At 36.9% G+C, this 26,788-nt stretch overlaps 3 protein-coding genes across 3 annotated transcripts in view; all 3 read left to right on the top strand.

Moving 5' to 3' along the window:
• LOC140146781 (methyltransferase-like protein 27) overlaps positions 1–4,281 on the top strand; it is a 4,942-nt gene extending 661 nt beyond the window's left edge. The window contains exons 3-5 of the mRNA XM_072168658.1: positions 425–560; positions 1,838–1,930; positions 3,874–4,281. Of these exons, the coding sequence (XP_072024759.1) occupies positions 425–560; positions 1,838–1,930; positions 3,874–4,061 (417 nt within the window). The 3' untranslated portion in view covers positions 4,062–4,281. The remainder of the gene's footprint in view (positions 1–424; positions 561–1,837; positions 1,931–3,873) is intronic.
• Positions 1–26,788, top strand: part of LOC140146782 (methyltransferase-like protein 27) — a 56,877-nt gene that overhangs the window by 26,744 nt on the left and 3,345 nt on the right. The window lies entirely within an intron of this gene.
• Positions 24,596–26,059, top strand: LOC140137474 (transmembrane protein 79-like). Its single transcript, XM_072159185.1, has one exon. The coding sequence runs from the start codon at positions 24,824–24,826 to the stop codon at positions 25,415–25,417; it is 594 nt and encodes a 197-aa protein (XP_072015286.1). The 5' UTR covers positions 24,596–24,823; the 3' UTR covers positions 25,418–26,059.

Here is a 26,788-nt window from a genome sequence, read left to right on the forward strand (position 1 = left end):
CATCATCGTCGTCATCATCTTCGTGACCATCACCATCAACACCATCGTCATCAATCATCATCATCAGCAGCAGCAGCAGAAGCAACAACAACAGCATCGTCATCATGATCATCATCAGCATTAGGCTCAACATCATCATCATCATCATCATCATCATCATCATCATCATCATCATTATCATCATCATCATCGATCATCATATCATCATCATAATCATTCTCGTATTGTCAGTATCTTTGTAGTCTAGTCGTCGTTATCAATACTTTTGAAACCTTTATTAGTTTTAATACTGAAATCAAGCGTTACATAAAAACGAACTTTTGCTTCATACCATAGTTTCAAACTGTCCATAAACAATACAATATTGCCTTTAGGAAGAACTTGTGTACATTAATAATCATGTTCTCATTTTATACGTTTACAGTTGAGGCAACAAGGCTTTACAAATATAGATGGAGTTGATATATCTACGGAAAGTTTGAAAATTAGCAAAGAAACTGGTATCTACAGACGCCTGATTTGTGATTGCATCGGAACCAACAAACTAGATATAAATGATGGTATGAGATCACAATAACCTATAATCATCTACAATCCAGGAAAAAAAATAGTTGGCACACTTACACTAAACAATGGAAATGCGTGCCCCATCAAATTTGGAGAGGCTTGTGAAACATGCATGCAATATATGTGAAGTACAGACTCACCCCTATATCTCACCCTTCCCCACTCCCCATCTTTCAATGTTGAGGGGGGGGGGGGGAGGTTTCACGGACTTGTTGACAACATGGCTTGGTCCAACATTGAATTGGGGGAGCGGAGGAAGAGATATACCAAAAGACAGGCAAAGTGTGCCAACTTTTTTTCCTGGATTGTAGTTTTGATAAGGCATTTTTGTGACCAATTCATGTGTCTCAACCTTTTGTAAAATTTTAATCTGTAATTTTTTAAAATTTTAATATTCGGATTGACATTTTGAATTTATTGGCGGGGGTGGGGGAGGTTGCGTCGCACCCCTGCACCCCCTGGTTACGGCTTTGGTTAGGTTATGCCTTAATGAGGGTACTTGGAAGAACCAGATATGTGAAGAACATTTACAGCGACTGAGTATAGGACATGCAACAAATGTCGCTCCATATTTCCATGAGAAATGCGAATTTTGAAGCAGTTGCTTTAAACAAACGGCCTACATTAGGCCTATCATGTTATATAAGAGCACCTATCCAGTAATACCAAGGTCCTGGGCTCATACAACAGTATCCTTCGACTATATCCATAATACTGTACGTATTTATAAATACGCACGTGACCACCTCCGAGCTGCCATAACAGCTTGTAGACAGTAAGTCTCGAAGTGACGTTCTACACAGCCGCCGCTGGTGATCTTCTTGTATATTTGAATGCAAACATGCAGGCGGTAAACAACACTATACGAGAGTACTTTGCAGCAAAATTGTCTATGTTGTTTAACTTTGTGATTACGTATAATTATTGTAAACGTTTCCGTCTATAAATATTTTTTTCCGTCGGCAATTAATTCCAAAATGTGGTTTTTGATAACATTTACAAATACGGAATACCCCATGTGTAATAATTAATACTTAAATTTGATGATATTTATCTAAAAAGTTCCTACCCTTTTCTATATAGTGGTCAATGGCATGAGGATTTGGTCACGCATGTTGGTCTTGTCCATGGGTGACGTGCGTAACCTTTGAAAGTCGAAACATACTGAATACAATTGCACAAGGCAGTAACTGTAAAGTGTCATGTATACGACTTTCTTGCATTCGCTTAGGAACGTATAAATTAATAAAAAACTATGTTTTTATTTCAGATACATATGACGGTTTAGTTTTGTGTGGGGCTCTTGCACAGGGCCATTTAAATCAAGAATGTTTTCCTGAACTGATCCGCATTGTTAAACCTGGTAAGTTAAGTATAAAACAGTTTCAACTGTAATTAAAAATATTAAACAAGATTATTCTCTATATTTATATTTAATCAAACAGTATTATTCGATCAGATCCAATCGGTCTTATCCCAGATGGCAATACTTCGTTTGGCCCAACGTTGGCGATGGTCGGCATGGTCACGGTCGGTATAAGCCGACGCCAAGCCAATGTTGGACCAACGTTGTTGGCACAACAACATTGGTCCAACCTTGGCGTAAGTCGACTATCATTTTAAGCAGGTGGAGAATGATGGGCATTCTCTAAATTCAGTAAATTTCCTCTGTCAGCCGTGTAAATTGGATGGGATTATATTTTGAAATTTTAAAACGCTTAAAATATCACAAACAAGTAGGCCTATGTTCATAATAAATAATAAATACAAGCTAAAACCGTTGGCGTTCGATATTGAACCCCACAAAACTAACCTTCAAATTAATTAAATACAGTAAAATTTGATTAGTACTGGGTGAGAGTCGCTGTGACGGTTTTAAATTCGCCGTATTGGTTAGGCTCCGATCACTCAGTATGCAAATTGAATGGCGATTACCAGTGATCACGGCAGCTGCGAAATTCAGTCCCGATTTGCTTTCGTGTTCCGATTGTGTGGAAAGTGCCATACGGCTTATCAGTTTTGCCGTCTCTCTCTATCATGTCATCCCCGCCGCCTGATTTTAAGGTTGCCAAGGTTCGCCTACCAACTTTGTGCCAATATCCAGCAATATGATGATTTCACACCACCAAAAAGAATTATATGGTTGTGTGCCCTTAATTTCACTTCTCAGAAAAAAACATGGACAGCTAAAGTAAGCATTAACTGAATGAGCAGAAATGTGCATAACTTAGGCAAAATTTGGATTTGTCATGATTAGTAATGTTAAATACTGCAAGTGTACCACAGATGGGAGAGATCGAATAACTGTTAATGATTTTAAGCAGCCTTTTCTTTACAGAAACACTGGCATGATTTTGCCTGTAAATAGGCAATTCCCGGACATCGTAGACTTCGAGGGCCAGTCGTAAAGAATAATGACGGGCAACCTATATTTTTCCCAGCCAGAGGGATCAGGCAAGGGCTGATTTCAACCATCATAGCTGTCGCTTAAAACTGAGTCGCTCCTGTGAAGGAAAAATGACGTTTTCTTAAGGCAAATTTAGCACCTATCTCTATGGGACTCTGATTTGGTGGTGTGAGATCTGACTGAGTGCCAACGTTGGGCCAACTATGCTTTGCTATATGGGATGCCGCCTGTGATAAAATTAAAACAGCCAAAATAAAATTCAAAACAGTAGAAGTTAATCAGAAATTAAACAGACTTAAAAGTTAATGAATTCGATTATGTTGGTTTGTTGACTATTTCTTGTACCGGTGAAATGCAACCGTTGTTTAAAGCATCCTTATTGATATGACTCAGAACTGATATGAAAATCCACTCGCCAGTTATTTGGTTATAGAAATTAAACCAGATACATGGCCAATCTCACAGTTAGACGGGGAAAGACTCGCTAAATACTCGAACAGAAATATACGGATAACAAAATATAACTTCACAAATAAACTTTAATTCCGCATCAACAAAGTGATCACAACATAATATAGATGATTGAAAATACGTCCTGCTCCCACAGTGGCTGGCTCTCGACTACCCAGGGTAATTGATGAAAGGAAGCCGCGGAGCGATATATTTAAATGAGGAAATATAAAAAGAAAATAGCGCCATAACATTATATTGCGCTAATTGTTGACAGATACCAAACTCAGGAGGGAATTCAATGTTTGATCAATTCTCTTCAGGTAGTGAAACCTACTGCGAATGTGACTTTTTTCCGGGCATTGCTCCTATACACACAATTCTATCTCATTTAATATTATAACTACATGTATTACTCTACACATCCATATTTTATTTTTATTTTCAAGGCGGTCTTATTGTATTCAATGTAAGAAGTAAAACCATGGATACTTATGAGAAGTTCAAAGACGGAAAGTTTGACACCGACTTGCAGGAATTGGTCCGCAAAGGATTGTGGGTAAAAGAAGCATACGAACTTATTCCAGATTTGATTCTCAATGAACCAGGACATCAGTACGTGTATAAAGTGGTATGATGATGGACAGGGAGAACTCTTTTTACAAGTTGACAAATTATTCTTTACAAAACAAGCGCAAGAAAGGTTTATCGAAGCAACTATACACTACGTGACATAGTGATGAATCGACAAACAGTCCAGGTCAAGTGCGTTTTACTTTAGCAGTCGGAAGTTGCGTCTGGAGCTGTTGGTCCTCGATTCTATGTTATGAGTTTCTGTTCTGGGCTGCCTGCCTTATCGGAATTAATTTTTATGTATCTATATGAAATAATCCCCAGTGAATACATGTTTTGACAAGACTCGCTTAGATTCGCTCAGTTGTAGATTTTTGTATTATAGCATGTACCTTCTGGTTATTTAGGATCCCATGCATCTAGAAGAAACTGGCTTTCCGATAAACATCAACACTAATGTATATGGGTAACAATCCGTTTTGATAATACAGTCTGCATGTAAACACATCAAAAGAAATAAGTTCTGCTCTGAACATTTTGTCATAACATCGTAAGGATACATTTTGTACCAATATTTATCTGTTTACTAAGTGTTGTGTGAAAGTGACTTCATGACTGAATGAGTCCTGAATAGTAGACAAAAACTGCCCTTTTCAAAACTCTAAAAGTAGGTTTATGCTTGTAACAAAAAGTTGTTTCACGACTTAACACTGTATACTCATTCTGGACAAAATTAAGACCATTTTTTAAACATCAAAGAAAATACACAATGTGTTGCAATGATGGGTTTTTATTAAGGTTATTAATTATTTTAAACTGTTGTGATTTGGTAGTTCACAGCATCTGACGAATGGTAGTGAGCTTTGGCAAAAAGTGCATTGCTCAATTCATAGCGAGAGTGTAGAAGAATGAAAATATCACAGATATACTTTTATAGGTGCTGCGGTTCTTTAGTTACGTTGTAAAGAGGGCTGAAACAACAACACTTTTGTGTTTACAACAATAAATTAAGCAAGTTTGCAAAATATACGATTTGTAGAATGAACTTTTGCAAAACATTAAGTTGTTGTTTTTCAATAATATATTGATCTAGATAATCAAAATCAATTTTAGGTTGCTTCGACCAACAATACCTCGTCTACCCTTAACGAATCATTATCCATACAATAACAATATTTTAGGATAGACTTGTCACGGTCTAAGAAGTTTTTAATTATTATTATTATTTATTATTATCATTATTATAATTATGGTAGACTTGGAACAAAACTTGTCTTAGCTAACGGGCGCATTGTACCAAATCAATGCGCCAAAATGGCAATGGTGATGAGTTCTGGTAAAAACTATACAACTACTCGAAGCAGTTTGGTGTCCTTTGCATTTGGGTCTTAGTTTTCTATGAGGTTAGCATGTTCTAATTACAACGAAATAACGCAACACGTTATTTACTTAAATGGACCCTAAATTAAAAAATAAGAACGGTTTCACATGGAAAAAAAATAGGCCTTACGGGATTTTATTTTTATTTTAGCGTTCTTTCCTAGACAGAGCTGATTTGGTGATTTGCGCCCTTGGCCTTTGGGGGCATAAAAAGATTTCGCGGTCAAAAAATGCAAACCTTAAATATTCCTCGTAAAACGTATAAATACGTCGGCTGTATTCCATAGTGGCGTATAGTGATTTTTGGTCATTTTTTTTAAATTGGCACATATGTTTTTAATGATGTTCTCTTTCATTTTTTCTAAGTCTCATCAGTCATAATTAGCTAATTAATTAGTAATTAATTAATTAAATGTGGCGTATAGTTACAAAGTGACATTTTTGTATTCCATAGTGGCGTATCGACCATACGCCACTTTTTATACACATTTTATAATTATGAAATATCGGCAAAAATGAAAAACATCGTATGTCATAGTGGCGTACGCGTATCGGACCTATACGCCACTATGGAATACGAACGACGAAAAGTAACGCCATAGGGATTACACGGCGACCGAGGTGGCGTACGGTTAACGTAAGGTTAGGGTATTGCGTTTTGTTCGTTTTCCATAGTGACGTATAGTTTTATTGTCAGTTTGCCAGCAATAGTATGTATTTATTTCTTTTGAAAAATATATAACAATAAAATCTATTTAGTTTACTACAGAAATTTCACATCATTTACAAAATATAATGAATGTCTGATTTACACAACTCGAATTTAAATTGGCATTTCTTCAAACCCGATTTTCTCGAAAAGTTGTTTATTCGCGGCGCCCCACTATACGCCACTATGGAATACGGAAATCTTTTAGCCACCATGAGTCTTGGATATTTTTCTTTGGTGCCATATTAAACCTGGTTTTGTTTTGATGGAATTATGAGCTAAACAATGACTTTAAATTTGTTCTGGCGGTCCAAGCGCGAAAAAATCATGTATCGATGTAAAATCCCAAGTAATGGTGGTGTGCCCCCTTGATTGCCAAATTCAGCACCGTGTGTAGAACAGCTAGTGTTCATGTTGAAACTGGGAAATTACGTGTATCAGGGTGCTATGAAAGACTGTTAGATTTCATGATTGACTTTCAGTGTATTGTGAGTAATTATGAGTGGAGGGGGGGGGGGGGCTGTATAGACCTATACGTTGAGTAGGCCCTAGTTAAGCTTATAGATTTCATGCATGTGAAAACTACAAGTGATAATGCATTTGGCAATGAATTGAAACCTTGGTCCACTCGAGCCCTGGGTACCCGGGAATAACCGGGCAGTTGATAACAGACGGGGAATTGACACAAATCTTACCAGACCTTTTCCTTGACCAAGTCCGAGTACCAGAGGATTGGTTTCAAGTTCTAGTGACAACAAAGACTGATATCCGGGGTGGGGGGGGGCAATTCAATATGAAATGGGATATAGGTGTAGGGCTGGCACTTTCACAGTAGGCCTAAGGGACATTCAGTGAGAGCAAAATGTAAAAAATGAGGTCATTGGGTGAGAGCATGATTTTTGGCATCAGTCGGTGAGAGGAAAATGTAAAAAATATCGGGTCATGTGAAAAAATCACCTTTTTTTAAATGGAACCTTTGGGTGAGTCAGCGCCACAGAAACCTCGAACAGTGAATTGTGCGGCTTCAAATTTTCTTTGTTTAAATAAGGGTCTTTGGGTGACAGAGCATGTGTTCGTAAACAAATATGGGGTCTTTGGGTGACAGCGACGCTGAAAAAGGGGGTCTTAACAGCCCTACATACGCGTCACCTCCAAAGTGGGAGTGTCCCCCACCCCCGGACTTACGTAAATTTCCGACCCCAATGACGCATTAAAACAAAGGCCTGCCTATGCGAACCCAGGATTTCTTAAACGCAAGTCTCAAAGTGGACAAAATTTAGACGAGGTATTGTTGCGCTGAGCTCTCGAATTACTGACATAAAAACTAAGAAATGGGAAACCGTTTTACTATACTGACAACAGTGCCGGTATACGCGGGTTACGGGAAATTGCATCGATGAGCATTAGAGAGCTTGCGAAATGACGTTACTTTAACTTTAACTTTAACGTCTAGAGGATTATAGAGGATTATGTATTCAAAACCATGCACCTTGTTTAGGATTATGTATTCAAAACCACCTTGTTTTGAATACATAATCCTCTATAATCCTCTAGACGTTAAAGTTAAAGTTAAAGTTACGTCATTTCGCAAGCTGTCTATTAACGCGGGAATAACGCCAACAAGAAAACGTTTCAAATCCGCCACGCTCCTCAATTTTTTGGATCAGTCCCATGTTTTTTTTGTTTGTGTTTTTATTTTCATATTAAATTTTAAGTGTTTAATTCTTAGTAAAATATTCATGTTGACGAACAAGTTAATTAGTTATTATAAGTGTTTTTGTGGAATTCTAAGGGTTCTTACCCCTATTATGATTATCTTAAATAAAAGGGCATTATCGTTTTTCTTGCAGATGCTGGAAACTGTCAGCAATGTCAGCATTTACGTGACTGAAAACTGCTGTATTTTGTGAATTTAGAAAAGAAAAGAAGGAAAAAAGCCCCACCTCTCTCCATCCTTACACAAATTCCAAAAAGGTGGGGACGTGAGACGAATTTGTAATTTTATGCTGCATTCAGCACTAGGCCTAATAAACTAAGTGTAGGCCTATCGTTTTTTCAAATGGATCATTTTTAATACAAAATTAAAGGTCGAGTGTAAGTGTCACAGAAAAGATTAATCTTCCCAATTACAATTTTTAATAAATGCCTATATTGCTATTTTTTCCGAGTCGGAAATCTAAAGATATCGTAATTCTCGCTATTCGCAATAAGGGGCGCCGCCAACGGATTTGCGATGTAATCGTGATGTATCATGGGAAAGGTCGACATCAAGTCCGCGCAATACGAATATTACCATGCTATTACATAGGAACACATGACAATATTTTTTAGTTTGTCAAAATAAAGGTGTTACACGCGAATCGATACTCAATAATACTTAATAATGTGATTTGAAATGTGCACAATTAATTTTTTCTCTATCGATTTGCGTGTAATACCGTTATATTGACAAACTAAAAATATTGTCACGTGTTCCTATGTAATAGCATGGTAATATTCGTATTGCGCGGACTTGATGTCGACCTTTTCCCATGATACATCACGATTTTCCCATGATACATCACGATTACATCGCAAACCGCTGGCGGCGCCCTTATTGCGAATAGCGAGAATTGTTTGACGTGCTAGATTTCCATTGGACTTTTAAGCATAGCTCGTTTGGCTCGCCGTTTGTCTATGTACAGGCGGCATAGGAAGCGCAACACGTGACGTACGAGGCTGGCGAAGATACAGGGCTGACAGCCCCATTCAAAATACACGGTTAGCAATTACAAATGGAAAATTAACATACTTGCAGTGTGGTACACGGTCGTACCCCGACGGTTTTAGAGTAAGATAATTTTGCTTTGACACCACATAACAAATTTAGAATTGTTTATGAAGATTTCATGATTATGTGTTAATCCAATGGCGATATCGCTTCCATCACCACCTGTCTATGTATTGAGGTAATTATACTGCCCTCATCAGAATACCATTTCGAAATCATTTGTAAATGCGTGAAGACAAGGCGCTGTTCAATACGAGAATATAGATACCAGGTGCAGGTGGGGGGGGGGGTCGCATATGGCACGCGTCATGTGCCTGTCAATAGACCCTGTTTTTCTGCAAATCTGCCACCCGATGATCCCTCAGCCTTTAATACACCCCGTCTTGCGTGGTTACACCCAACCTATTTCCTTTTTTTCTTCGGAAATTAACATCAAATGATCTGCACTGAAATTTTATCCAAACTGGTGGGTGGAATCCTTGATATGAGGGGAATATCATGTGTGCAAAATAAGTCGTCTGTCAATTAATGCTTGGTCAAAAGACGTCTATAATTAAACACTTTTCAGTTAATAAATAGTTAATTAATTTGATTAATAATTAATTAATCAATCAATTATGAATTAATTAATTAATTAATTTATTAAATAATTAATTTATTTATTTATTTATTCAAGCATCACCAATCATTTATTTATTTATTAAATAATTAATTAATTAATTAATTTATTTATTTATTCAAGCATCACCAATCAGAGGTCATCAGGGGTCAAAGGTCATATGGGGTCAACGGGGTGAAACAGTGTCATGTTGCAAGTAGGATTATACCAGTGCGCAAGGATTGCATAAACCATTTTAGATGGGGAAAGACAGAAAGAGTAGTCGGTTAAATAAATATTTAATTAATTAATGTCATCCAAAGTCAAACGTCATTAACAGAGGTTATCCGGGGGGTCGGGTCATATGGGGTCAACGGATGAAACAGTGTCGCTTCATGCTGCTGCCCCTCTGGGCTTAAACTTGGTAAAATTAATAATATTTTAATAATAAACTTTAAACCAAAATAATGTTCAGTTTTTCATATCCAAATCTCGCAAAATTCACAATTAAGAAGTAGTGTTATAAACTATTATGTGGTTGAACATGTCACGAGGTCAGTTGTCATCAAACCAAGGTCATCAGGGGGCCAAGTTAATGTGGGTCAATGAGGTCAAGCAGTATCTTTTTTAGCAAAAACACATGTCGCTTCCCCACCAACATACTGCAGAGTATTACATTTCTTTACATGTTTGTGGCAACTTTCTAAAATTGAGCTAACTAAAAGTATAATATTACAGGATGCACACCACTAAATGGTCCCCATTGAATTTCTGTACAAACAGGGTCCGGGAAAACGTCATTTTGTTGACTATGAGGGCGACTCAGTTCTTCAAAACTTATACCTTTTTAGTGCAAGTTGAAGGTCAGATGAAGATCCACTGTAGAAATTATATATACGATGTCCAGCATGTTTTTTTCTAGAAAAATGCCGACTAGATCACCCTATACAACTTACGCCTTCTCACAACTTAAAATAGCTTGGTGTTTTTGAAATGTAACACATTGTGAAAGTTACCTTTTCAGAGTCTTTGTTAGCAGCGACGTATAGCTTGCGACACCATCACGGCGTCTTCATTCAGAGTCCAATATTCGGTATCCGTGTTGCTATACATTTTGAAAGCTTAGCCATATTTTCATAAAAAGTCGGATCCTGTTCATTTTTCACAGGCCTAAAAAAATGAGGATTGAATATGATTCAGGGCCTAAAAGTGTTTGTTTTCTAATCACGGTACGTATTACATTAAGTGCAATTTTCATTTCGCTTGAACACTGATTTTTTTTTTTTTTTTGTGCAAGAGAATTGTATTTATTGGTGTGCATATTTTTCATATTCAGACATAACTTTAGAACATCTTGTATCTCTAATACCATCAACAATAAAAACTAATAATTGTCAAGATGCCAAAACTTTCTAATCATTTTTCCCGGTCATTTTTATATTTAATTACAAATACATTAATTTTTATATGTCGACTATTAAAGAAAGTGAATGCCGGGAGTGAATGCCATAAGAGTACATGTGCTTGAATTTGAATCCTGATTCTTCAAGTAGGTCTATATTTTCATATCATCCACAATCTTCACTCTGGACCAGACGCACTCCTTTTTAAAGGGATTTTTATTTGTTTTAAAACTCAAAATAATGAAATTCAAACATTTTGCATGAATAGACCAAAGTGCCCCAGGCTAAAGTGCAGCGCTCATGCACAACAGTTGACCTTAAAACCAGGGAAGTGGACTGACTATTCTCACACATGTCAATATTATTCACTGTGGTCAATTCACAATATAAGGCCAAATAAAAAAAACATGTTTCACGTCCCTCCCGCTTCCTTTTTGGAGGTTTCTTTAATTTTATTTGTTGAAATTCAGTTCATACAACTTTTCAAAAAATATGTCTAGGAAGTAGAGATGCTTTCTATAGCCTTGCTTACAATACAAGAAACACTATAAGGTTTGACAGTTAGAGGATCTCTCAGAAGAAGAAATAGCCTACTAGTAAAAGGAGGCCTCCTCCTTTTCCAGGCATTATTGTCCCGGGGGGGTCACTCCCATTGCGACATGTACACCATCCGCGATAATGAAAACGCGTAAAAAGGGTAGTTTTTCGTGGGTAAGCACGATACGCGTTTAGGGTGTCAAAAACATGTAATATTGGAAAAAGGGTAGCAAAATTGCAATTGCTAATACGCGGAAATGAAATTTAGGGTATGAAAATTGATGCAAGGAATAAAATCCCTGTTTAGGGTGTGAAAACACCTGTTTAGGGTATTGTTTTAGCCAATGGTTAAATCCTTGTTTAGGGTGCTTTCAAAAGTTGATTATCGCGGATGGTGTACAGGCCACAATGGGAGTGCCCCCGTGATTATTGTATACGCTAAAACAGCTCTATAATTATGGGTATTTGCAAAAAAAAAAAAAAGCCCCCTCTTTCTCCTTTTTTTTCAAAAACCCGGACGTGAAACATGTTTTTTTTTTACTGGCCTAAATAATGAACAAAAAATTGTGTCAGGTTCAAGGGCATTTCGAGCTTCAGTTAAAATGAATTCAACAAGATTGGATGTTGTTATCCATTAAAATCATACAAAAGTCCAGAAATGGTTTTTGTACTCAATAAGAGCCCACCGGTTTTCTTAATTTGGATAACCGAGACATGGATCCGAGTTCGGATTTTATGTTGTATATTAATGTATGCACACTTGCATGAGAGATCCGAGAGGATATACGTGCGGTTTGATTTCACCATGGACTGATTTCACGGAATCAAACTAAAGTGTTTATAGGCCAAGTTTTATGCATGTAGGCTTTTTAGTAATATGGTACGAAAGACCAGAGATGGTAGTCGTATATATTATGAGCTTACAATAGCTTTCGCACGTACGAGAGATCCGAGATGGATATTTGTACTGCTATACTTGGTCTTTTATTAATGTACAGAAAAGGTACATAGATTCGACATGTCGAATTTATTTATGTTGAATTCTAAGCATGGGTCATAAGAAAAATCTAGACCTACATATACAGGCAACTGACGAAGGAAAAGATTCCAGAAACGTGTTATTGCTTAACAGCCTGCATACAGCTGGCAAAACACGTCTTGCTATAGCTGTATGCTTTCTAGCAACGGTTTTCAGAATGTCCTAAATTGGATAAAATCTAGACCCTCCCTCGGGTCCATGGAGAACGACTGGTAATGTAGATTACATAGCATTAAAAATCAACCCAATACATGCTCAATGGACTTTCGCGTTCACTTATAAATACGAGTATATTTCTATATTGCTGCATGGTTGACTGTGGTGGGTGTAATTAGTGGCGTCGATTTGGTTACGGTTCGCTATCTCTAAGGTTCGCTATCTCTAAGGTTCGCTATCTCTAAGGTTCGTTATCACTAATTACGAAAAAGGTCCGCTATACCTAAGGTTCGATATCACTAATTTTGAAAAAGGTTCGGTATTTCTAAGGTTCGATATCACTAATTTTAAATAAGGTTCGCTATCTCTAATTTTAAATAAGGTCCGCTATCACTAATTTATTGAAGGTTCGCTATCTCTAAGGTTCGCTATCACTAATTTAAAATAAGGTCCGCTATCTCTAAGTTTAACAATCCCGGTATCCCTAAGGTTCGCTATCTCTAATTTTAAATAAGGTCCGCTATCTATAAGGTTCGCTATTTCTAAGGTTCGCTATCTCTAAGGTTCGCTATCACTAATTTCAAATAAGGTTCGCTATCTCTAATTTTAAATAAGGTTCGCTATCTCTAATTTTAAATAAGGTTCGCTATCTCTAATTTCAAATAAGGTTCGCTATAGCGGTCCTTATTTAAAATTAGAGATAGCGGACCTTATTTGAAATTAGAGATAGCGAACCTTATTTAAAATTAGAGATAGCGAACCTTATTTGAAATTAGTGATAGCGAACCTTAGAGATAGCGAACCTTAATCGAAATTAGTGATAACGAACCTTAGAGATAGCGAACCTTAATTAATTAGGGATAGCGAACCTTAAACAAAATTAGTGATAGCGAACCTTAGGTATAGCGGACCTTTATTGGAATTAGTGATAACGAACCTTAGAGATAGCGAACCTTCAATAAATTAGTGATAGCGGACCTTATTCAAAATTAGTGATAGCGAACCTTATTTCAAATTAGTGATAGCGAACCTTATTTCAAATTAGTGATATCGAACCTTAGAACTAGCGAACCTTATTCTAAATTAGTGATATCGAACCTTAGAAGTAGCGGACCCTTTTTTAGGTATAGCGAACCTTTTTCTCTATTAGAGATAGCGGGATTCTGTCTCCATAGACTTTACACGTTAGTGATAGCGAACCTTAGAGATAGCGAACCTTAGAGATAGCGGACCTTAGAGATAGCGGGATGTCACCGTCGATTTGTGGATGAAGAGGAATGGGTTTTTGGCATTGAAGAAAATAAGGGGGGGGTTGGCATTTTTTTCATAGGGCATTACGTAATTATTTATTGTTACATTATCCAGAGATGGAACCGAACCGAGACTGGGGGCCAGTCTAGATAAAATCAAGTTGATTACCGTTATGAGTGGGAATTTTGTAATAGCTCTAGAGGCGAGAGATTGCATTATAGGGCTTTAGCGGTTTACCGATCTTTCTAGCCCTGCGGGGCCTATATAAAATAAACTCACTTGGAGTGTTTAGTCGTCGTATGGAGTCACCGGCCTCAGGCCTGCCGGCCCTGCGGCCTTGCTGTTTTTAGTGTTAATTTACAATTTTTAGTCTGCTGACGCAGACATTTTTTACTAAAAGACAGTGAAGTGTTCAATTGGTTGAGTAGAAGATTGTTTTGGAAATTTGGAAAGAATTTGAATGTTTTGAAAGATTTCGAAACAAAATAGGCTTTAAAGCCTGAATTATTTAGATGGTTTATTGAAATAAAGACAATTTTATATGCATGTCTGAAGTAATACTACTAAGTTTCGAGAGATATGAGTAGTATTAGATCTCTTCAACATGACCATATAAAGCTATACTACTATTCTAATTCAGAAGATAAAAGTAGTATATTTTGGGAAACACGTAAAGTTTCCTTAGACACGTTGAGAAAGTAGTGTTTTGATATGTATAATATATGTATCATAAAATGTTTTGTTTTCATTAGTTTCACAAGGTGAGACATATTTCGGATATTTTCTTTCATATTTATATCCCTTTGTGGTTTTGATTTTGGACTGGATTCAGGTTCTGACCAAGGGTCCGTTATTCTCTTAATCTTAATTTAAATTAATAACGCCAAAAGTGCAATTCGGCGCTTATATGGTAAAACTTTTACAGCTACATGCTAGCATTTTGGTATCAATTGGGACTTTATTTTTTCTGAGAGGTTGGCATGTCCTTATTACAACGAACGAGTACAAGACGCTTACCATAAATGGACACGAAATTCAAAATATTTGACGGGGAACTTGATTTTACATGATATTAAAAATATAGGCCCTGGCGGAGCTTCTTCGGAGTGAGCCGTCATCATGTTACGTGCTGAAAAATTGAAAACCATTACCGTAATAATATTGAACTATCGGGTGATCGGGATCGTGTGCGAGAAGTAAATACCCCGGGGTAAATACATGTAAGCTTTTAAAAAATACGAGCCGTATAGCAGCATCCAAGATTAGGCATAACCCCGGACTGACCCAGTTGCGTTAAGGTGTTTGTTTGTTTGCTTGTTTGTTGGTCGTCATGGCGGATAAAATTCGTATTTGTAAAGAGGGAAAATACCCACAAACGGTGGAAGGAATAAAGCAGTTCTATGATGAATGGGCACCCACTTATCATAAGGTAGGATGGGAATTAACAGCTGAATTAATACAGGTATTCCAGACGTATATATTTAAGGTACCTATGAATAATTAAGCAGGTGACGTAGGCCTATTTACCAACTACGTTTATTAAGGATGTAGTGTTTCGCTTGTTTCGACGAATACATCCGCTGCAGAATACCATATAAATATAAAAATTATAATAAATGATAATAATAGTAATTAATAATAATAACAATAAAATAATGATAGTAATAACAATAATTAATAATAACAATAATAAATAATAATAATTAATTAATTAATAACAATTTGATACTGTGCCCCCGCCATACTGCAGTTACTGTCCGTTTTCCTATACACAATACACAGTGCTCTACCATTGACGTGTGACCTCTACAAATAGTGTATGTTAGAAGTATAGGATATTGCCTAGTTAACGCCACTGTGTGAAAAATAACCGGCCAATATTTAAAGTATTCTCTGAAATTCTAGAAAATATTGTTTTGTAACATGTCCTAAATTTTTAGCTAATTTAGGTGTTTGGAAATATTCGCACTTTGGTGTTTTAGTGTATGTTATAGGTAATTGGACATTGCATAGTTAACGTCACTGTGTGGAAAATAACCGGCCAATATTTAAAGTATTCTCTGAAATTCTAGAAAATATAGTTTTGTAACATGTCCTAAATTTTTAGCTAATTTAGGTGTTTGGAAATATTCGCACTTTTGTGTTTTAGGAAGGATATGTAAGCGACAGATAACACCAACAAAATATGAAGAAATTATTTCCAAACCGTGTTAAGTCAACAACCATTATATATGTTTCTCATTTTCAAGAATGCTGGTTAACAATAAGCAGACTATAATTAATATGGCCATGTTAGTAACCTTTGACATTTATCTTCAATCTGTTAACTTGGTTTAGGATCTTGCTAATAAGGGCTATAGGCCCAAGGCACCTCGATGGTCAGCAGAAACAATAGCAAAGTTGGTGCTTCACAAGGATGCAGAAATTATGGATATGGCCTGCGGAACGGGCCTTGTGGCTCAAGAGGTAGGACCGAAAATTCTTATACATTTATTGCAGTTTCCATCGTTATCGTCATCATCATCATTACCATGATCATCGTCATCATCATCATCATCATTATCATCATCATCATCATCATCATCATCATCATGGGCAGCAACAGCATCGTCATTATCATTATCAGCATCAACATCAACATCGTCATCGTCATCGTTATCATCATCATCATCACCATCATCATCGTCACCATCATCATCATCATCATCATCATCATCATCATCATCATCATCATCATCACCATCACCATCAATATTATCATCAAAATCCAGCAATAGTAAAATACGTTTTTTTTAAAGAACGTAGTTTCAAACTACCTAACTTATCATAAACAATACAATATTGCTTTTAGGTAGAACTTGTGTACAATAATAATCATGTTCTCGTTTTATACTTTTATAGTTGAGACAACACGGCTTTAAAAATATAGATGGAGTTGATATATCTACGGAAAGTTTGAAAATTAGCAAAGAAACTGGTATCTACAGACGCCTGATTTGTGATCGCATCGGAACCAATAAACTGGATATAAAAGATGGTATGAGATCACAATAACCTATAATCATCTACAATCCAGGAAAAAAATAGTTGGCACACTTGCACTAAACAATGGAAATGCGTGCCCTATCAAAATTGGAGAGGCTTGTGAAACATGCATGCAATTATAATGTGAAGTACAGACTCACCCCTATATATCTCACCCTTCCCCACTCCCCATCTTTCAATGTTGGGGTCTCACGAACTTGTTGACAACATGGCTTGGTCCAACATTGAATTGGGGGAGCGGGGGAAGAGATATACCAAAAGACAGGCAAAGTGCATGTGCCAACCTTTTTTTCCTGGATTGTAGTTTTGATAAGGCGTTTTTGTGACCAATTCATGTGTTTCAACCTTTTGTTTGTTTGTTTGTTTGTTTTTTGTTTGTTTTTTAATATTCGGATTGACATTTTGATTTTATTGGCGGGGGGGGGGGGTCACACCCCTGCACCCCCTGGTTACGGCTTTGGTTATGTCATGCCTTAAAGGGGGTACTTGGAAACAACAGATGTGAAGAAAATTTAAAGTTACTGCGTATAGGACATGCAGCAAATGACCCTCCATATTTCCATGATAAATGTGATTTTTTAATCAGTTGCTTTAAACAAACGGTCTAAATTACTATATAAGAGCTCCTATCCAGTAATAGGCCTACGGAGGTCATGGGGTCATACAACACCAGTAGGCTTCGACTATAGTTAAATACGTTAAGTACGTATTTATAAATACGCACGTGATCACCTCCGAGCTGCCATTAGCAGCTTGTAGACAATACGTCTCGAGGTGACATTCTACATAGCGGGTCGTTTTCCTGTACATTTGAATGCAAACATGCAGGCGGTAAACAACACGAGACTACTGTTCAGCAAAATTGAACTTTCATGCAAAATCTTATTCAACTTTCTGATTACATTGTAAACGTTTCCGTTGATAAATATTTTTCCGTCGGCAAATACTTCCAAAATGTGGTTTTTGATAACATGTTACAATTACGGAATACCCCCATGTGTAATACTATTAAATTAATACTCAAATTTGATGATATTTATCTTGGTGCTTGGTGGATTATGTATGGTAGAAACACACTAAACAGCAAATGTAAAGTATCATGATTACCACTTTCTTGCATTCGCTTAGTAACTTATAAATGCATGTATATAAAAAACTGTGATTTTATTTCAGATACATATGACGGTTTAATTTTATCCTCGGCTCTTGCGCAGGGCCATTTAAATCAAGAATGTTTTCCTGAACTGATACGCATTGTTAAACCTGGTATGTTCAAGCGTATAAAACAGTTATTGTCATTACATTATAATTATTCTTTATATTTTAGTTTATCAAACAGTATATTTGATCGGATCCAATCGGTCCAATGCAGCCTGTGATAAAATAAAATGTCAAAGCAGTAGATATTAATTAGAAATTAAACAAACATAAAAGTTAGGCCAAATAATAAAAAAAAACATATTTCACATCCCTCCCGCTTCCTTTTTGAGATTTCTTCAATTATATTTTTATTTTTTGAAATTCAGTTATAACTTTTCAAAAAATATGTCTAGGAAGTAGAGATGCTTTCTATAGCCTGCAGGGCCGTTCCGACCATTAGGCCAGGTAAGGCGGTCGCCTAGGGCGGCAAACGTACAGCGTACAGGGGCGCAAAAAAAAAAAATTAAAAAAAAACGGGAATGGAGAAAGAAAAGGGAAGAAAAAATGACAGCGCCTCCTTAGGGGGCGCCGAATTGACCAATTCAGGATCGATTCTGCGCCCCTCCAAGTGTTAAAAGTCAAAAATCGCATTTCCACAAAATCATTAAAACCAAAACTAATTAGTGGTAAGCCCTATTTGTGCACATTTTTGCTCGCTCCGCGCGCAATTGTTATAAGAATTAGGGGTCCGGGGTGTCATTATCCTTAGCCCAGGGCGCCACAAACCCTAGCTCCGCCACTGGAAAACAACTGATGAGTTTTCAAGGGGGTAACCCCCGTAACACCCCATATTGCGTTTTAATAATCGGCATAATGTTGTTCTCGCCGCTGGTCTCGCCTACGCCTTAATTTTAATTGTATTATCATGTTTGTTCTCGCTGAGGGTGACGTGCTGGTAACCTCTCCCCTCAGCAGGGTGTTGTGCCACCCCATATTTCGCGTTTTATTTATTATGTTTCTAGCTGAGGGTGACGTGCTGGCAACCTCTCCCCTCAGCAGGGTGCTGTGCCACCATCATATTGCTGTTTTTCCAAGCTGAAATATTTCTCGCTTCTGTCTGATTTGATCTTATTCGCCATTTAATAATTATTATGTTTTTATATTGATCATGTTGAACTTGGTTTTTGCTATAATGAGTATAATGGCCTGTAAATATAATATGGTCATTGTTTTATTGCTTACTGTATGTATATGCTGTGCTACCATGCGTCTTTCACTTGGTTGGGACCCTTTGCTCGTTCTTATTTTCTCCTTTCCTTGTGAGGGATGCTTGGTGTAGCCTAATTAATCTTGTTATTGTAGTTTGTATTTTAAGGTGTATTATTTAAGGATTTTTGTACATTTATTTAGTTTTTACTTTTATGTATGTGTGCTCTGTAAAGCGCATCGAGACTTCTGTATGATGCGCTATATAAATCTCTTTTATTATTATATTATTATTATTGTTTGGTATGCTCTGGTGGGGCGGCAGGGAGAGGCTTTGCCTAGGGCGGCAAAATCCCTAGGAACGGCCCTGTAGCCTTGTCGATATACAATAAACACTTTTATAAGATTTATGTGATAGTTACAGGGGGGCTATCCCGGGGGCACTCAACTTTGGAGGTGACGCGTATGTAGGGCTGTTAAGACCCCTTTTTCAGCATCGCTGTCACCCAAAGACCCCATATTTTTTTACGAACACATGCTCGCTCCGCACTCTGTCACCCGAAGACCCCCTATTTTTCCATTTGATCTGTCACCCAAAGACCCTTACAAGTTCAATTTGAACAGCAACTTTCATTTATCACTGATTTTGTTACTTATTTTGAAAAAATAAAGAAATTTGAAGCCATTTAGAACTAGAAATTCGATTTTCGAGGTTTTTGTGGCTCTGTTTTGGTTCTCACCCAAAGATTCCATTTAAAAAAAAGGTCATGTTCTCACCCAATGACCCCATATTTTTTACATTTTGCTCTCACCGAATGCCAAAAATCATGCTCTCACCCAATGACCCCATATTTTTTTACATGTTGCTCTCACCGAATGCCCCTTAGTGCGAAAGCGCCAGCCCTACACCTATATCCATTTCAAATTGAAGTGCCCCCCCCCCCGGGGCTATCTCTCAGAACAACAAATAAAAAGAGGCCTCCTCCTTTTTCCAGGCATTATTGTATAATTTTTTATGCTAAAACACCTTTAATATACACAGATTTTGCGATAAAAAATGCAAAATAAAAAGCCCCCTCTTCCTCCTTTTTTTTCAAAAACCCGCCCCTTAAATAATGACCATCATTCAAAAACGGTGATTGTAATACAAATCTGTAAAATGCGTTGGAAACAGAATTTATTCCTGCACATTTTGACTCCTCATTTGTAGCAACTGACTAAATATTGACGTCATAGCGTACATTTAAGGGGGTACTACACCCCTCGATAAATTTGTGTCTATTTTAGTTTTTTTCTCAAAAACTAATCACACACTGGTAAAAAAAGTTATATATATTATTGGGGCAAGGAATCCAATTACTACACTGGAATTTCAGTGACCCAAGGCAAGCGATTCGTTATTTATATGATACGAAATAAGGTACCGCTAGGATGTACCTCATTTCCTATCATATATACGGAACTGCTTGTCTTGAGTCACTGAAATTTCAGTGTAGTAATTGGATTCCTTGCCCCAATAATATACATAACTTTGTTACCAGTGTGTGATTAGTTTTTGAGAAAAATGCAAAAATAGTCACAAATTTACCACAGGGTGTAGTACCCCTTAAATCAATGTAACCCAAGATTTGAAAGTTGCAGTAAATTCTATTGATTTGTATTCAGTATAAAGCAGTATTCAGACTTTTTATTGCACGTAAATTATTGTATGTAACCTATATACGTTATTTAATATATTGCCATTCTATTTCCAGTAATGTTTAAGTTCTAACGAATGTTTGATGACGAAAAATCGATAATATATTTCTGCTAGATATTATATGTAACATATTATCGATTTTTCGTCATCAAACATTCGTTAGAACATAAACATAACTGGAAATAGAATGGCAATAGATTAAATAACGTATATATGTTACATACAATACCGTAAAACCCCGTCTACAACAAGCATATATAGTGTTTTTTATGAAAGCTAAATTAATTCGAAGCAAGCGTTAATATACCAATACTAAGATTGGTCTTAAAAATAATACTTGTTTGTATATGCTTGGATCCGTAATTTACTTGCTCAAACTCCATAATGAAGCCTGGATTAATGAAGCTTTCATCAGAAGCACTCTATATGCTTATAGACGGGGTTTTACGGTATTGTACGTCTAATACTCGGAGTCTGTGGAGCGCTTAATGGAAGGAAATCTGTATAATGACATCTGAGTGTTTTTGTATTGTATGTAGGCCTAAGTGCAACTTTCAAATCTGGACTGCACTACATTAAATTGACCGGTGTTTTATTGTTTTCCGGGCTATCGTATCGAGGTGTTAAAATGCGCAGAAATAAATTCTGCTTCTAGCGCAGTTTACAAATTTGTACAATAGTCCCTTTTTTGAATAATACTAGTATTAGCTAGTATTTAAGGGAGGTTATTTACTTTTTTTGTGATGTTTATTTCATTGTATTATAACTTTTACTCTATACACATCCGTATTTTCCTTTTCCTTTCAAGGCGGTCTTATTGTATTCAATGTAAGAAGTAAAACCATGGATACTTATGAGAAATTCAAAGACGGAAAGTTTGACACCGACTTGCAGGAATTGGTCCGCAAAGGATTGTGGGTAAAAGAAGCATACGAACTTATTCCAGAGTTGATTCTCAATGAACCGGGACATCAGTATGTGTATAAAGTGATGTGATGGTGGACAGAGAGAACTCTTTTACAAGTTGACAAATTATTCTTAAAAAAACCGCAACAAATGTTTATAAAAGCAACTATACACGTACGTAACATAGAGTGATCCCAGGTCAAGTGCGTTTTATCAGTCGGAAGTTGCGTCTGGAGCTGTTGGTCCTTGATTCTATGTCATTTAATAGTTTCTGTTCTGGGCTGCCTGCTTTATCGGAATGGTTAATACCTATCTATAATATTACCAGTCAATTGCATGTATTGACAAGACTCTCACTATCAAAATCAAACATTAGATTCGCTCAGTTGTAGATGTGTAATGTTATATTATAGCATGCAACTTCTGGTTATTTAGGATCTCATGCATCTAGAAGAAACTGGCTTCCCGAAAAACATCAGCACTAAGGTACAATAAAATTTGTACAATTTTGAAAATAGAATGCCCCTTCTTTTTTATTTGATATTTATATGTCTATCAAGATAAATTCTTACGCCACCAGATAAGCTTTGTTCCAATAAAATTGGTGGTATACAAGTGAAGATATGGCCAATTATGTAACCTAGTCTTAAAACCGCTTGGGCCACTTTTGTCTAAGTGTTACAAAAGTGACTGAATAGAGTTGAACCAAGGGGGTGACACTAAATTCACGGTTGTTCTATTAGCAACGCAAAACCTATGAAAAATTCCGCTGGTTTACTAGCTAGAAAGTGAGGCCAGTTATCGATCCGTTATGAATAATTCATGTTCGACCCCTTGGATCATGTTAATTAATATTGGCAAATAACAACGTTGTTAGTTTTGCGAACTTTGCCTGTTCAATGAGAGAATAGCGCGCCCCCAATACATCTGGGCACAAATCACGCGAAAACGATCCAGTTTAATGAAATGGCGGACGGGTATTCCCATCAGGCACCAGTGATATGTTTTTTCAAAGAAAGTCTACTAATTTGATATGAAATGTGAAATGACATTTTGCAATAGCAAAGTCAAAATTAGGACTTGAGGTCAATAATATGAAGGAAATACGTGACAGAGGCAAGGTGTGAAACACAAGTAGTATTTGAAGTTAGAAGTTAAAATAACCTTTGATACCCGACCTGACCTTCCATAGCTTTCCATCATGGCGCCTTATTCGTCTTTATGTATTTCTATTATGCTCTCAAGTAAAATAAAATACAATCTGCACTAAGCAGACAGAATGTTACTTGGCTCCCAGCATGAATTATTGATTGTATACGGAGGTAAAGAAATACACAGTTGCCTGCAAGCCGTGCACCATATACACCAAATACTTACGGTAAATCTGAATAATGGTCACATGTTGACATATCATGTGTTCGGGAAATCACGTGGCAACATTTTAAGATTTCAGACTTGTTTACTAGTTAGGGACCGATCGTTATTTACGGCAGGGGGGGGAATGGGTGTTTTGGCAAAAATATCGACAAAAAATTTCGTGTTCCCCCCTCGCGTCCGCTCAAAATTTTCGCGTTCCCCCTTGTTTTCCCACTTTTCTCCATTTAAAATTTAACAATCCCCCCTCCTGGTTCAACTAAAAATTTCAGGTTCCCCCCTCAAGACCACAAAAAATTTCGTGTTCCCCCCTAAATTTACCCATTCCCCCCCCTGCCATAAATAACGATCACTCCCTTATATTGACATTTGTATTATTGGTTATTTATCTTTGTTAATTAATATATCTTTTAAATGCTCATAAATCGTGGTTGGCTGCCCATATTATATGTTAAATTCAATGTTTTATGAATATAATTCCACCACGCAGCGGGGGTCCCACAGCATAATTTCACACTACACGATTTAGCTAGATTTGGAGCTCTGCACTTAAAATTCACTTCAATTTCAAAGTTTATACACTTAATATATTTAATATACTTATTTTCTTGTTATAACAAACTGGAACACGAACTACACTAGCTTATTACCTATACAGAAAGGGGATTTATACACATTCACTCAGCAATTTGATATGCCTGGCGCATCAAGACATTCTCTGTCTGGATAACATAACTGTCGCCCTCAATACGTCTGGGCACAAATTTAAATAACAATACGCTATTTACATATGAATGCGGCCTCATGCTAATTTCTAGTGACGCTTCCAGGTATTGTTCTATGGTTGAACCATGGACCGGTTGGACGGTGCTCTTATGATACATGTAGGTAGTTTTAAACAATGGGGTATTTGAAGTGCAGTGGTAGAAATGATTGCATGTGTACACGTGGCATCACTTTGCTATGTTATTTGTGACAGAAGGGGCATTTTGAACGTATTTTTGTCTCATTCCGGAAGTAACCCCTTAATGACCTTTGACCCGAAAAAAACACACATATGAATTGGGTAACTACAAACCACAAAAGGAAGAATGAATGAATGAAGGAGGACCACATTATATTAGAAACAAACCTTATCCATTTTGCAAATGGCTAAGGAAATACCCACAAAACGAAATTATTCCAAATGTTTGTTTTAATCACAGGTCTATCGTGAAGCATATGCACCGGGTCAAGTTCGCGTTATTGTTTCGCTGATTTGCCCGTTGCCATGCACGTTTGCATTGTATGCGAGGCAACTTTCACATGACCTTTTAACCCAAGCTTAAATAAACGTTGGCAGTGTTATATAGTCATAATATGGTTAAGCAACCTTCTGAAGAATTGATCTGTTTTTGCAAATTTAGTGCAATACACTACAATCGTAAAACTTGTTTTGACATTTTCAATTTCAGGCTGTTCTCCTGTGGTTATATAGGGCTTCTTGACAACGACAGTTGATCAGCAGCTACAGTATTAACGAGAAACAGAATTTTATTTCAACGACAAATTATTTTCAACGCATTTTGCAGGCATTTCCAGCGATTGCGTACTGTTTATTTTGTGTAAACGCTATGGCATCTGAACAAAAAACAACGGACACACAGGTACGTGCGTGGCAAACCTTGGTTGAAACACAAATAATCATATCTGTACCTCTTTTGTTGGCCTACTTCTACGTTGGATATTACTATGTACCTATCACCGTACCAGTTAACCCAAGCATGGTTGACCGGATGATGTTCACTTTACGATGGCTTCCGGTAGAAATCATCCCAACGATTATAGCTATACTTGCTGTTAGTACCACGAGACGATATAATCTGCGCATCGCCGGGGATCCGAGGAAGCCTGAACAATTGAATCCACCAGTTCTTGGAGTTCACGTTCGATTCTTGGCTAACACCGTCGAACAAACTCTCATCCATGTTCCCGGGCTATTTGCCGTTGCATCACACGTCCAGCCGGAGAATTTGAAGTTAATACCTCTCATAGTCATCTTTTTCGTCATTGGAAGGATTGTATATTGGATCGGCTATTCCCGCCATGCTTTACAGAGGGCCTTAGGATTCACATTGAACATGTTTCCAAGCATTGCAATGCATGGATATGCTGTGTTTTGTCTGGTCTACAGTGGCGCCATCTATGGAATTTCAAATAATGAATAAGACACGTGCTGTGTTTTTACACTTGACACTTAATGATTGTATGGAAGTTATTTGTCAAAGCTTTTAATATATAAGTGACCATGTTATTATATTATACATGCTCAAATTTGACAGTGATATTTTGAATATCATGTTCATTATCTCCAATACCGTTGTGCGGACATTTAAATAGCTTAGCGTGTATCCTGTATTAAATCAATATTAATTGCTCATATAAATAATAAATGCAGCCTTTTCATATTAGCCTTCATTTAAGATACGGATAACTCACTGAGCATAGTGCATTAGTCAAGATAATCGTACGAGACCTTAGAGTTATTGCATTTTAAGTGCGATTATCTTGACGAATGCATTTCTGCGAAGTAATTGTCCAGCATAAACATTTCGAATGCATCAGATATAATGAAATAATGGGCATGGGCAATTAATTGCTGCATTGAAGTTCAGTGACTTATGAGGAAAATCAACCACTGCATAAGTTAACTACCACTAGGTTAACTACTGTATACCAACGGTATTGATAAAATCGATTGCCCTTTCAAGTATATGACGCAATGCGTAATTGAATCTATTAGAAAAAAAAACTATACACCAACGAGAAAGGACACTATAATATCAACGAGAATCACTACATTGCTCTAGGCAAAGTTGTTGAAAGCTACTACATACGACACACTTAGCGTGGACACACACTTGTATTTTACAAAATACAAGTGTGTGTCCACGCTGTAAGTGTGTCGTATGTAGTAGCCTTTCAACAAGGCTTTGCCTAGAGCACCGTAGTGAGAGCGCCATCTATCTTATTCTACTTGAGGCTGCGCCCCCCCCCTAGGATCGCGAGGTCTTTGACTACGTATGTAGAAATTACCTAAATCGATTACAAATCGGAGAAAATCACCCAGGAAAATCACCGAAAAACGGCTTGTGTCCCCCCCAACAATCATGGTCGGTGCCCCCCCCCCTATATGATGACCCACGCAACGCCACTGACTCAGATAGCTCCGCATTTTGCACTAAATATTATATTATATAGAATATACTATAAAGTATTTTGAAATTCGAAAATGTTATATAGCGATAAAACGACGAAAAAAAACTGTTTTACACAGTAAAAATATTTTAAACAACTGTTTAAAAATTTTAAACAACACTGTTTACGCCGGTCACTCTAACAACTTCTGTTCAAAGTTTAAACAACCTTGGGTTGTTAAAACTTTAAACATCCAATTGTTTAAAATTTTAAACAATTTTTTAAACAACAGTTTTTAAACATCTGGGTTGTTTAATTTTAGTTGTTTTTTAAAAATGTACACAGGTTTTTTTTTGTACACAGTATTTTAAACAACAAATGTTTAAAACAAACAGTTGTTT

Source organism: Amphiura filiformis, chromosome 2 (genome assembly GCF_039555335.1).
Source record: "Amphiura filiformis chromosome 2, Afil_fr2py, whole genome shotgun sequence".
Lineage (NCBI taxonomy): Eukaryota > Metazoa > Echinodermata > Ophiuroidea > Amphilepidida > Amphiuridae > Amphiura > Amphiura filiformis.